Here is a 13,707-nt window from a genome sequence, read left to right as displayed (position 1 = left end):
GGAAACCAATTCCAGCGACAGCGGCTCTCCTCTGCCGCCGCGTCCCTCGCTGCCCCTTGTCCCCGGCGTTTTCCGGCAACTTTGGCGCTGGCCGTGCCGTGCTGGCCGTGCCGGGGCCGTGCCGGGGCCGTGCCGTGCTGGCCGTGCCGGCCGTGCCGTGCCGTGCCGGGCTGGCCGTGCCGGGCTGGCCGTGCCGGGGCAGTGCGCGGGGCTGGCCGTGCCGTGCCGTGCCGTGCCGGGGCCGTGCCGTGCCGGGGCAGTGCGCGGGGCTGGCCGTGCCGTGCTGTGCCGTGCCGTGCCGTGCCGGGGCAGTGCGCGGGGCTGGCCGTGCCGTGCCGTGCCGTGCGCGGGGCGGTGCGCGCAGCCTGCGCGGCCCCGCTGGCCCCTCCCCCGCGCCCCGGCCCCTCCGCGCCGCGCTCGCCCGGGACCCCGCGCACGGTCCCGCGCCTAATTAAATTAATTAGGGCGCAGCGCGCGGCGGGCGGGCGGTGCCGTGGCCGCAGTGCCCCGCGGCGGGCGGGCGAGCGGCGAGGACGGGAGGAAGGAAGGGAGGAAGGAAGGGGTCCATTCAGAGCTCCGAGGGGAGGTAATTCGCCGGGAACAAGGGGCCGGCTTTGCAAAGTATAAATAGTGCCACTTCAATCGCGGCGTCGCTATCAGACCCCGGGAGCCCTGCACGTCGGGCGGCACGGCCCGGCCCGGCTCGGCTCGGCACGGCCCGGGGCGCCGCCGCCTCCCCGCCCCGTGGATGCCCGCCCGGGGAGCCGGGGCAGCGCGCCCCTGAGCCATGGAGGAGCTGACGGCGTTTGTCTCCAAGTCGTTTGATCCCAAAGCCAAGGAGAAGAAGGAGCTGATCACCTACCGCGAGGTGCTGGAGAGCGGGCCCCTGCGCGGCCCGCGGGAGCCCGGCGGGGCGGCGGCGGAGCCGGCGCGGGAGGACGCGGGCAGCCCCGCGGCGCGGCCGGCCGGGCGCTCCCCGCCGCGGGAGCCCGACGCCGCCGCCGAGAGAGCGGCCGAGGCGGCCACCCCCAAGCTCAGCGACGGTAACGGCGGCACCGCGGGCTCCCCCTTCTCCCGTCCCCTTTCCCCTTCCCCCGTCGGGGTCGGCGGGCGCGGGGCGGCCCGGGGGCTGGCGGTGATGGGCGGCTGCCCGGGCTCTCCCGGCCGCGGGAGATGGGCGGCCGGCCTCGAAGTTTTTAGATTAAAATATTTAAGCCCGGATTTAACTTGCTCAGAACGCGATCTTGTTCCCGCTCGGCATCCCGCGGGAAGCCGCGCCGCCAACGAAAGCCCGGCCCCGCGGGCCCCTTCGTTCCCCCGCGGACTCGCGTGGGGCCGGCCGCGCTGCCCACGCTCCGACCCGCCGCGGGTGTTCCGCGCGGTACCGCGGGGCCGCCCGCCGCTCTCGGGGCTGCGGGAAGCGGCCGGGCCCGTGCCCGTGGCCGCGGGGACCCGCGGGTCGCTGCCGCCCTTTTGTTCGGAGCGCCCGGAGCATCCCCGGTGGGATGCCCGCAGTGAGGGATCGGTGCGGCGGGGCCGGGCCGGGCCGGGCGGCCCCGGGGGGCGAGAACTGACCAAGCAGGAACGGATCCGGGGGGCGCGGGGCGCGGAGGGGCCGCGGCGGCCGGCGGAGGCTGCGGGGACCTGTTGCTGCGCATCCCCGGGGGCCGCAGGGGAGGGCTCGGTGCGGACCCCGCTCCCCCGGCAGCGGTTACCGGAGGCGGCGGCGGAGCCCGGAACGGCCGCGGCCGGCGGCCTAGCGCGGCCCGGGCGCACAGGCCCCGCTCCCGGCCGCCCCGGCCCCGGGGGGCTCCCGGCCGCATCCCCCCGGCCGCCGGGAGCGGCGGGAGCCGGGCGAGCCCCGGTGCCCCCGGCCCCGCCGCTCTGACTGCTGTGTCGTGCCCAGTGTCCCCAGAGCTGAAGGAGCGCAAGGAGGATGCGAAAGCCATGGAAGACGAAGGGCAGACGAAAATCAAGCAGAGGAGGAGCCGGACGAATTTCACCCTGGAGCAGCTGAACGAGCTGGAAAGGCTTTTCGACGAGACGCACTACCCGGACGCGTTCATGCGGGAGGAGCTGAGCCAGCGGCTGGGGCTCTCCGAGGCCAGGGTGCAGGTAGCCGGGGCCGCGTGGGTGCGTGTGCTCGGGAAGAGCCGCGGAGGTGATGGGGACGAGCCCCATCCTTGTGTCAGGGAGAGGAGGCAGCTCCGCAGCTCCCCGGCTCCCGACTCCCTCCGGCAAATCTGCCGGCGGCCTCGCAGGGTTTTGCCTGCCCGGGATTTGTGTCCCCGTCCCCTGGTTCTGCCCGGGATTTGTGTCCCCGTCCCCGCGGTTTATCCCAGCTCCGCCGTGGTTCCATCCCTGCCTCGGCAGCCGCTCCCGGCTCATCCATGGACACGATTCCCGTCATGGATGTCGCGACCGCGAACTGAATTAGACACAAACAATGATAGGTGTATTGTCAGCCCGTTTCGCCTCGTAGTTCTTAAATGTTGAAACGGCACGAAAATTGAGCGAGGTGCTTTGTTCGGGTTTATGAAATGCAGAAAGTCCGGGATTAACCCGAGATGTTTTGAGCTTTCTGTCCCCCCGGGAAGCCGCGGCTTCTCTGGGTTTGCCCTGCGCTTTGCACCCTCCCAAAGTTTATTCCAAACGGGTCCCCGGGCTGCTTCCTGCGAGTTCTGTCGGGATGAGCTGAGGAGCAGGCAGGAAGGGCATCCCTCAAATGAGAACAAATGTAGCTGCTCCGGTGGATTTCCGTTCTGAAAATAAAAGAAGAGCAAATGATGGTCATTATTTGCCGGAACACATGGAGAAGTTTTAGGCCCCGAACATCTGCAGCTGGTGGAAAGTATCGCTGTAACAGATACTCCCCCTCGATCTTTGTGCTCGCAGGCACCATCTGCACCCAAGTATGCGCTCGGTCCTCGGGGGTTTCCCTGCATCGGGTAGGGTTGTGAGGACAGAGGCAGAGCCGGCACGGGGGACCGAAAAACTCAAAACGAGCAGCTTTTGTCAGAGCCTGAGCCACTAAAAAAAAAAATTGAAATAAAAAAATAAAAGTCTTCATTTTCCCCCTCTTCTCCCTCTTTTTTTTTTTTTGTTTTTTTTGTTAGTTGCTTCTTTTTTTTTTTCGTGGCTGCTCCGTTGGTTTTTGGTTGGTTGGTTTTTAATTGTGTTTGCTCGTGGTTTTGAAATTTATTTTTTATTTCTGTTCACCAAACCCTAACAAAACCAAGGCAAAAAGTTGTTGGCTGTGGAAAATGGAGCAGGGAGGTGCTCGACAAAGGAGGCGGCGGCGGCGCATAATCCGCGCTCCCATGATGCCAAATCGCAGGGTGCATAATAACTTTTGGAGATTTACATAGATTAAACCCATTCCCTCGAAATCCTCCCGGAAAAAAAACCGCTTTTCAATAATATTTTGCCTCGTATCTGCTCTAATTTGTAAATGACGGAAGGCGCGCTTGTTTCCGCGGGAGGCTGAGGGCGAGCGTGGCTTTGGGCAGCTTTTCCTTGCCTGGAGAAAATGACAGGGCGGGAGGAATTCCCGTTTATATTCGTTTCTTAAAGTAAGGCCTCAAAAATTTGAAATTTTTTTTCTCTTTTTTTCTGGCGCGGGGAAAGGATTCCTCGGCCGATGTGGCTGCAGAGCCCTGGGTTAAAACGGGGATGTTTTAAGACCGGCTCTCCCCCTGTCCCTCCCTCCTTTCCCAAAGCCAGCAGAACTTCAGGCTGGGAATTTATTTTAACGATTCCATTTCCAATATTAAAAGTACGTTCTTGTCCAACGGGGCAGCCTCTTCGGTGCAAGCAAATTAGATTATTATGATAATGAGATAATTATTCCGCTTCTGTGCTACACTCCAGTGAACAGAGAAATTCGAAACTTCTTTGTAGCGAAGCTTTTAGGACTGTAATTCTCCTCCAGCCCCCGCAAAAAAAAAAAAAAAAAGGAGAAAAAAAGAAGATAAAAAGTCAGAAACCCCTGTTGTTGTTGAGTTTTTCTGTGAGATAAAGCTAATTAATTTATGTATTAATGAGCGCGATCTTCTCAGGCCATGACCACATTAGCAGAGGGTATGGAGGGCGATTCCAGCCTTTGGGAGTCTGGTGCGGAGAGGGGAGCCCGGGGCTGGGGCGATCATTTCCCTGGGGCTGCGCTTGGCCGTTTTCGGGGCGTTTGGCCCCTTTCCCTTGTGCCGGTGGGAGCGGGGCGCGGGGGCAGCCCGGCCGGGGGGAGCGCAGCGCACCCTCCTCTCTTTGTCCGCGGGCTTGGGGGGGCATCTTTAATGTCAATTCTCATTCTTCTCGCTATCGCCGCCGTGACGCCGCGCCCCGCCGGGCCTCCCCCCGCAGGTGTGGTTCCAGAACCGGCGGGCCAAGTGCCGCAAGCAGGAGAACCAGCTGCACAAAGGTAGCGGGCCGGGGGCGCGGCGCGGGCGGGCGCGGCGGCGCGGGCGGGCGGCGGGCGCTGCTGACCGCCGCCGCGCTCCCCCGCGCAGGGGTGCTCATCGGAGCCGCCACGCAGTTCGAGGCCTGCCGCGTGGCCCCCTACGTGAACGTGGGCGCGCTGAGGATGCCCTTCCAGCAGGCAAGTGCGCTCGGGAGGGTGGCCGGGTGGCGCCGCCGGGCCCCCCGCGGGTGACACGGGGCCGCCCCTCCGCTTGTCCCCCCGCTCCGCAGGTGCAGGCGCAGCTGCAGCTGGACAGCGCCGTGGCCCACGCTCACCATCACCTGCACCCGCACCTGGCCCACGCCCCCTACATGATGTTCCCCGCGCCCCCCTTCGGGCTGCCGCTGGCCACCCTGGCCGAGTCCGCCTCCGCCGCCTCCGTGGTGGCCGCCGCCGCCGCCGCCAAGACCACCAGCAAGAACTCCAGCATCGCCGACCTCCGCCTGAAGGCCAAGAAGCACGCCGCCGCCCTGGGGCTGTGACCGCGCTGCTGCTGCTTTATTTTATTTTTTTTTTTTTTTCAAAAAAAAAAAGGGGGAAAAATAGGGAAAAAAAGTTTAAAAAAAAGGAAAAAGGAAAGAAATGAGGGAGAGGAGAAACGGAGATATATACTTATTTAAGGAATTAGAGGACGCGCAGCTGGGAAGTTCACAGGTTTTGAAACTGACCTTTTTCTGCGAAGTTCACTTTAATACAAGAAATTTGATAAGAGAGGCGGGCCTCCTTTCACGTTGCATCAGGTACTTGAGTTTAACAACCACGTCTGGAATAGCGACAAAAAAAAAAAAGAAAAAAAAAAGAAGAAAGAAAGACTACGACGAACAGAAAAAAATAGGGAAAAAAAAAAAAGACAATGATTTCTCTGCGAATTTCTAATGGAAGACTGTCCGGGATACTTCCTCCAGCAGCATTCCGGGTTGCATGTATTTGTATTTCATTGATGGAGTCCTTTGATTCACTTGCACTTCACCCTCATCTTTAGTAGAAAAAAAAAAAAACCGAGACAACCACAAAAGCAAACAAACAAACGTGGCTGGGTTCTTTCTCCTTTAATCTTGGAGGGAAGCAGGCAGAGAGAGGCAGATCAAGCGCTGCCTTTTCCACTCTCAAATCTTTGTTGGTCGTTTGCTGTCCCACCTCTGAAATAAAAGGGAGCGGAAAGCGCCAGGAGAGCGGAGTTTGCCTCCCTTTGCCGGGTCTCTCCTGTCCTGAGGGCAAAAAATAAATGAAAAAAAGGAAAAGAAAAAAAAAAAGAGAATATTTAATTCCCAACCACCACTTGACACCACGGCAAATTCCAATAAGAGGTACTGGGTACATGTAAAATATGTTGATACACACGAACAAAGTTTATTTTGGCTATAACTTGTGAATTGATAGTTGACTGTCAAACATTTACATTTTATCTCATAAAGGTGTATCTATTCACGTAACCTTGTGATTTTTTTGGTTATTATTATTATTATTTGAGAGACGTATAGCTATTTAACCTGGGGTACCCTGCAGTCAGTGATTGTTATCCCAGATTTTGCCATCTGACCCTCAAGCTTATTGCCAAGACAGAGGGAAAGCTCTTCTACGCGAACTTTGGTATGGACGGGCTTTGTATCTATTTGTTCTCCATGAAAACAAAATTATTTATATTGACCATATTTTTTCTAGTGTATTTTAAGTTATTTAAAAAAGAAAAAAAGAGAAAAAAAAAAAGAAAGCAAGATGCTGTTATCTCATTGCATTTGTTGTCAGTACAATATATTTTGTTTCACTCAGGTTTGCTTCACCTTTTTTAATCCATTTTCGACGTCACGAATTTTCAATAAGTGCCAAGTAATGAATTTAAGACACTTTGCCTACGGAGTGCCGGGGGCCGGTGCCAGCTCCCTGTCGGTGCCAGCCAGCGGTGATGTTCTTTCTGTCCCGTCTCCTCACCTCCTGTAGATCTCGCTCGTTTCTTTCCGCCCCGCAGATGTCGCGACACGCCGATAGCGCTCAGCACGACGAGGAAGCGCCGCTCGCCTCCGCGCAGCTTTTTTTAAATATTGTTTTTCCTCCGCTTTCCGTGAGTTTCCCCCGAGTTTCGGCTGCACACACCGGGGCGTTCGCGTTGGGCGTTCTGCGGCGGCCGAGCCGGCCGGCGGATGCTCTTACAGCAATTGTGTCTTTGCGAGTTCTGTCAGGTTCCCTCAGGTAATAAAAGCGAGCAAAGCGGAACGGCTCGGAATCTTTTCCAGGGCGGGATCGGGGGGACCGGGAGCCCCTGAGCCCGGGCAGAGCCCGAACCGAGCTCGGGTAAAGCCCGAACCGAGCTCGGATAGAATCCGCACCCATCCGGGTAAAGAGAGTCCGAACCGAGCTCGGGTAGAGCCCGAACCAAGCCCGGGTAAAGCCCGAACCGAGCTCGGATAGAATCCGCACCCATCCGGGCAGAACCCGCACCGAGCCCGGCTAAAGCCCGCACCCGCACCGCTCCCACCGAGCGCTCCCGGGGGCTCCGGGCCGGGCGCTCTCCCCACGCCGGGATTCTCCCCCCGGGGCGCTGGGAAGCTCCGGGAATTCCCGGCGGGAGGAGCCGCTCCGGGGCCGGCGATGGACGGGGCTGGCGGGGGATGCGCAGCCCCCGAGTCCCCGCCGGGGAAGGGTCGGGAAATGTTGGGAAGGGTCGCGAAAGGTTGGGAAGGGTCCCTCGGGCCGGCTGCGGCACCGCGGGCAGCGATGGGAGAGCCAGAGGTGTCCCCGCGGGATGGGCAGGGACAAGGACCGGGACAAGGACAGGCACAGCCCGAGCCCTCCCGAAGAGGCCCCAACCATTCCCGTGCTAATAACGGGCTGGAAATGATAGATTTTACATTAGGTAAAACGGCTTTATTCCAGCAAAAGTAAGATGCTGCTAATTATAAAGTCAATAAAAGTACCGGTGCTGTCGATTGATCCCGAATAGAGCAGTTCATTAATATGTGCATGGGGGCACGGCAGGCTCAGCCCGGCCTCAGACACCCTCTGCCTCCTCCAAATAAACCTGCCAGGTCCTACCTGCTCTGCTTAAAGCACCACAGGTTGAGGTGGAGCTGCCCAGCAGCCTTGTGCAGGTTTTTGGGGGTGGAACTCAAACATAGTGGGAATCTCAAACCTTCCCCCAGCTCCTGGCATGTCTGTCTTCAAGATGGTTGTAATAAAAAGTCAGGGAAAATGGGCTTTCATCCTATCAGGGAAGGTGATTGGATGGTGTGAGAGAACTGTGTGGTTTTTAGCACAGCTGTGATTAAAATAAAATAGCCTTAACGGGATGTTTTTGGACAGGAATACTCACATTCCTGGTTTCCTTGGACTGGAATCCCTAATAAGTCTACAGGCCAACAGAAGTTGGCCAGGACTCTTCTGTTTCTATTTTACTTCTTAGAGTGTCTGAACCTCTATAAAACCCCGTAATTCCCCCAAATTCAATTATGGATATTTCAGAACCAGCCAGCTCTCACAATCTGTGCTTCCTGCAGATAAAACTTTGGTGTGGGAGTGACAGGGAGGCGTGCTGGCCTGAGCAGGGGGCTGGAGAGGGGATCCAGAAATGCTGCAGGAAGGAGCAGCCACCTGCTCCTGCCCTGGCAGAGCCCGTGGGGCTCCCAGCAGGGCCCAGTTTGGGTTCTGCGGGGCTCAAGGAGCAGCTCCCACCTTTTGTTGTCTCTCTGCAGCCAGAGCTCCGGCAGGGAGCTCCAGCCCCACAGGTCCTGCCTGGATCTCAGCCCCACACCACAATTTTGGGAAGGAGACGGCGTGTGTGCAAACGTGCTGAGCCCTGGGCACAAACCTGCCGTGTCCGTGGTGTATCTCAGCCCAGCTGCCTTCCAGGCCAGGCTCTCAGAGCTGCCTCTGGGGGAGCAGCCTGGGAAAAGCCCCCGAGCCTGTGTGGGATCCAGCCCTCAGATCCCCGGGCAGCCGCGGGATAAATGATGTGCTGTGCTAGCAGGACAGCCTGTGCTCTTTCCTGCCCAGTAAATATTGATACTCGTTCAATTTTGTGGCTGTTCCCGTTTTGCTTGCCCTTGAATCCTCAGTGCCTGGCTATTTCCGAGCCTGGCTTCCCTCGCTGTGAGGTGCCAGCAGGTGGAAGGGCACCTTGAAGCTCACCTCCTGCGGGGCTTTGAGGAATAAAAGCAGACCTGGATCCCTTTGGTGGGCAGCAAAGTTCTGCAGGGACCTGGAAAAGTTGTGCTCATTTTCAAATTCCACTTCCCTGCGTTCAAGCAGCGACTGGCCCTGGTTTTCCTGGAGGATCCAGTGAGTGTTCCCAGCCACGGGAGCTGTCACTACTCACACTTTACACCAGCGCTCAGCCTTCTCTCCAGGTGTTCTTTGGGCAATTAAGTTGGTGTGAGTGAAGGAAATGCTCAGAATTTTCGACACCCCGAGTGTCCCTGCTCTGCTGGCAGACCCCGGGGGCTGGGATGTGTCTGTGCTGCTTTTCCAGCTCTTCCTGCCCCAATTCCCGAGGGAGAACCAGCCGAGCCACCAGTGCCCATCAGCCCTGTGCTGTGACAAGGGCAGAGCCACAGGAACCCTCCCTTCCCCGTGTGAGGCTGGTTTTGGGCGCTGCTGCCTGCAGGAGCTGCGGGAATCTGCCGAATCATCCCTGTGCATCCCAGGCTGTGCCCACAGCCTGCTCCTGCTGCACGGGCAGCCTCGCCTCCAGCAGGGCTGCTCTGTGCTCACCACAGCCTCAGCTTTTCCTAGAGAGGGAAGGGAAGCTTTTCTCTGGTCAGGGAGAGAGGTTTGGGAATGTTTTCCTCCATAACAAAAGGTTTATGGCCTTTGCAGGGCGGGCACACTGCTCCTTTTCCACAGGGAAAAATCACCCAGAGAAGGATTCTGGGAGAGGGCTCCAAAACGGGGAGGTAAAAATGCACAAAAGGATCCAGGGGCACTTTGGCTTTCTCAGCAGCTACAGCCAGCCTGAAAGCTCCGAGGATACAGAGCTGGGGCTGATAAAACACAGTGCCATGGACACCTTCCTCCAGCTCACTCAGGGAACAGAGCACAGTTGGAGCAATGCTTCCAGGAGTGCAGCTGCAGCTCCCTTCAGGCTGGGATCCCCTTGTGGAGGGTGACACCACCCTGGTGCTCTGTGGGGTCACCCATGGTCCTGCAGGGCACGCCAGGTGTGTGCAGCCCCAGCACATCCCCTCCCTCTGGCAGCTCTTTGCAGCTCCCACCCTGGAGCAGGCAGGCAGCCCCCACAGCTCTGACCTGGCCAGCAGCTGTGCACATCCAGCTGTGGGGTTTGGGATGCCCAGCTCAATGTGTGCCCTGCAGCAGGGCTGTCACTCGAGCCTTTTGGCGTCCTGGGTGTGCACGAGGTGCTCTCCTGTCACCATGGAATGGGAGCTGTGCTCAGGACTCGGTGGCTGTGGGGCACACTGACCCCTCAGCTCCTGTTCTGTGTGAAATCAGCTGTTTCACACCTCCAGTCACTCTCCCTCCCCAGCCCTGCAGAGCCCCGGGGAGAGGCTGACAAGCTGCACACTCTCTGTACCAGGGAAACATTTTGTCACTCCCACGTCAGGCAGCCACTGCCACCACTCCTGCTTCCACAGCAATCCAAACCCAGTGTGCTCTGCTCCTTCCAGGGGACAGAGCTCCAGCTGGATGCAGCTCCACACGGGTGGAGTTATCCCTGCTGGAGCTGCCCAGGCTGGGGAGAGGCTTTGGGAAATAAGGATTGTCTGTGTGCTACACAGTCGTGGAATCGTGGGATGGTTTGGGTTGGAAGGGACCTTAAAAATCATCTCTTTCCAGTGCCACCCTGCCATGGCAGGGACACCTCCCACTGTCCCAGGCTGCTCCAGCCCCAGTGTCCAGCCTGGCCTTGGGCACTGCCAGGGATCCAGGGGCAGCCACAGCTGTGCCAGGGCCTACCCACCCTCACAGGGAACAATTCCTGCCCAAATCCCATCCATCCCTGCCCTCCATCACTTTGAAGGCATCCCCCCTTGCCCTGCCTCTACATGCTCTTATTAAAAAATTTGAATTTTGGAAGCGACCAGAAGAAGACACAAGGATTTTCCTGAAGATGATTTTAAGTCAGTGACTGAATTCTGCTGAGGGCTGGCCCAGGTGGATACAGAGCTGATGCTCCTGGTGTGCCAGAGCATCCAGGAGGGGGTTTGGCACCCCGGCACAGACAGCAGTGTGCAAACTGTTATTACTAACAACAACACACTTCCCACCCTCTCATTGTCCTTTGAGTAAATATTTAAGCAGTGGAAACTTGGCTTGCACTTCCCCAGACTGGCAATCTGCTGGAAACTGAGATCCTGCCTGGATCCCCTTACAAAATCCCTGTGAACACTCAGAACATCTTTTTCACCACTCCTCCGCTTTATGTACACACTTTAATTATTATGCAGATTCTCCTTTAGGAAATATTTGGATTTGGAAGTGTTTGGCCATGTGGTAATCTTTAGGAAGAAGGTAAACATAGTCCTTGTTAAAGAAAATGTAAATAAAGAATTGCCCCAAAATATCTCCGAGAGGTTAAATGCGGGACAATGGGAACCACATGGAAATGTTCCTGCTGTCCCTGGCAGGAAAGCCAGGGATGTTCCCAGTGACTCTGGTGACTGCAGCAGGAATTCTGCTGGGGTGAAGTCCTGACCCTGTAAGGAAAGGGAAACAATGGGCCAAGGAATTAACTGGGTTTGATGGACTTGAAACCACAGAATCCCAGACTGGTTTGGAAAGGATTTTAGTGTTCACCCCACCCCTGCCATGGCAGGGACACCTCCCACTGCCCCAGGCTGCTCCAAATGCCCAGCCTGGCCTGGGGCACTGCCAGGGATCCAGGAAAGCCACAGCTGCTCTGGGCACCTGTGCCAGGGCCTGCCCACCCTCCCAGCCAGGAATTCCTCCCCAATATCCCATCTTACCCATACCTGGTTTAGATTATCCCAGTTATGGAAGAGCCATTCATCTACAAAGACACCAGGGCTGCAGCATCCCTCCTCCCTCTGCACGGGGATGTGAGCTCATCCACAGGGCTCCTGCTCAGTTTTTAGCTGCTTTTCCTCCTTGTGCAATCCCTGCAGTGGGATGTGGGTTATTCCCACAGGGCTGGAACTGCAGGAGAGCATTTCCTGGTGGATCTGGTGGTTTCAGCCAGCTCCTGAGCTGGTGGGAGCAGTGGCAGCTCTGTCCCCCACCCCCTGCAGCAGCACCAGAGGTGACAGACCCGGGGTGGGTTTTGTCCCTGTTCCATGCAGCTGACAAAGAGCTTTGCAACGTTAAGCAGATGACAATTTTTACATGTGTAATCAGTTAATTACACAAGCTGTTTACAATACTTTCCTACCCAGGTAAAGGATTTTGTATGAATTTCAAAACTAATTTGGCCACATTAACACTGCTAAAGGAAACAGGAACATTTGCAATTCATGCATTATTTTACATTCAGATGTAATTAATTTGGATTAATTTCTAATGAACTCGTTTTGCTGGAAATCAAGAACTTCTTTTCCTGGGCTGGGGAAGTGCCTGTGGATTTTCCCCCTGAGCTCTGGCAGAAATCTGCCCTGAGCTGTGTCTGTGGAACAATGGAGAGGCAGATTTACAGGGTGCCAGCTCTGCTCTGGGCCTGCAGGAAGAGGGATTAAGATGAATTAAGCCTTCTCTAGAAATGAAACATATATACTCAATTGTTATTAGCCAAGATATGGCCCGGGCCAGGCTGAGTTCTGGGTGAAGCACTCCTGTGAGTAATTTATCTCCAGGGCTCTCAAATGTAAGAATTTATTTAAATTTTGTTTCAAGTTGTGCATGAGTTCTTTAAGTGTCCTGCTTAGTTTTCAGGAAAATAAAAACAAACACTGAGCAGGATTTGGGTTTGTTTTTAACTATTTCCTGTGTGCTGGTACAATCGTGGGTCACTCGTGGGGAAATCTCCGGGGGTGCAGAGGATTCTTGTCAAGGAGGAAAAGGGAGTTTGGTCTTGTCTAAGTTAGGGAACTTGGAGCAGAGATGTGGATTAATGCTGGAGGCTCAAGTAGCCAAGAGAAAAAACTGGAGCAGAAAGAAGAACTTTTGTTCTGCCATTTGCAATTAAAATTCAGAGAATCACAGAAGGGTTGGAAGGACCTTAAAGCTCATCCCATTCCCCTCCCTGCCAGGGACAGGGACACCCTCCACTGTCCCATGGTGCTCCAAGCCCTGGCCCTGAAAAATGCTCAGACTTTTGTATTTTATCACCTATAAAATGGGCATAGTCACAACTTCAATATGGAATTGAAATTGCAAACGTTTAAAGGAAACCATAAGAATTCTGCAAGCTGTTCTTGAGGCTGCACTGGGTCCCTCTGTGGGCAGCACCCCCTGGCCCTGTGGTCTGAGGAGGAGGATGGAAGGATGGCCTCCAGCCAGCCTTTCCAGAGAAGGAGCTGCAGAATGTAAATGAAAACAAAACAAAACAAAGCAAAAAAATCAGATCTGGGCACAGAAGGAATGCATTGCCCACAAATTGCATTTTTCCTGATTTCTGTACAGCTCTCCAATTGGCACAGCCTTGTTGAGCTTCAAAGATCTAAGAAAATTACAGCCCAGGGCTCTTGGATGGTGGCTGAGCGTGGCTCTTATCGCTGAGCTCCTGGGGAATAATTTAAGGCCAAATGTCCATCCCAGCTCTCCCACTCTGAGATTCCCAATGCTTGCCCTGGGACACCCAGAAAGGCAGAAATGTGGGCAGTCTTTGAGCAGTCTCACGTGAAAAAGGTGTAAAATTGCCAGAAGCAGCTGCAGCTCCTGCAGAGGAGAATCCTGGAGCAGCCCTGGCAGTGCCCAGGCCAGGCTGGACCCGGGGCTCGAGCTCCTGGGGCAGTGGAGGTGGCCCTGCCAGGGCAGGGGTGGAAGGAGAGGATTTTTAAGGTCTCTCCCTACCCCAACTGCTCTGGGATTCTGAGTTCCTTGGAAATAAATAACCTGAGAACACCTCTTGGGAGCAGACTGCAGTTGGTCCTTGAATGGCAAGGCTGAGGAAAGAGCCAAAGGGGTGGATTCCAGCAAAGCCCTGAAATGTGGGGTGCTGTGGGTGCTGTGCATGGCTCCAGCCCAGCCTGGGGTGCTGGAGCCACATCCCAGCTCTGCCACAGGGGGGGAGGGAACAAGGGAGGTTCCCTGTGTGACAGAATGGCCAAAGCAGCAGGAACCCATCCCTGCAGGCAGGGAAAAACCAGGATGGGCTGTGGATGGGGACAGGGAGGAGCTGTGACAGG

The 13,707-nt window shown here is 56.5% G+C and overlaps 1 protein-coding gene across 1 annotated transcript; it reads left to right on the top strand.

Annotated features, from left to right (window-relative positions):
- Positions 1-601: 601 nt before the first annotated feature.
- SHOX2 (SHOX homeobox 2) lies at positions 602-6,225 on the top strand. The gene is given in 5 exon segments (XM_064385060.1): positions 602-1,043; positions 1,907-2,115; positions 4,360-4,417; positions 4,506-4,621; positions 4,624-6,225. Coding segments are annotated over 5 exon segments (954 nt in total). The 5' UTR covers positions 602-787; the 3' UTR covers positions 4,939-6,225.
- Positions 6,226-13,707: the final 7,482 nt, after the last annotated feature.

This window comes from Passer domesticus, chromosome 11 (assembly GCF_036417665.1).
Source record: "Passer domesticus isolate bPasDom1 chromosome 11, bPasDom1.hap1, whole genome shotgun sequence".
NCBI classification, from domain to species: Eukaryota; Metazoa; Chordata; class Aves; order Passeriformes; family Passeridae; genus Passer; species Passer domesticus.
Note: the sequence above shows the minus strand (reverse complement) of the source record. Positions and strands in the feature narration are given on the sequence as shown.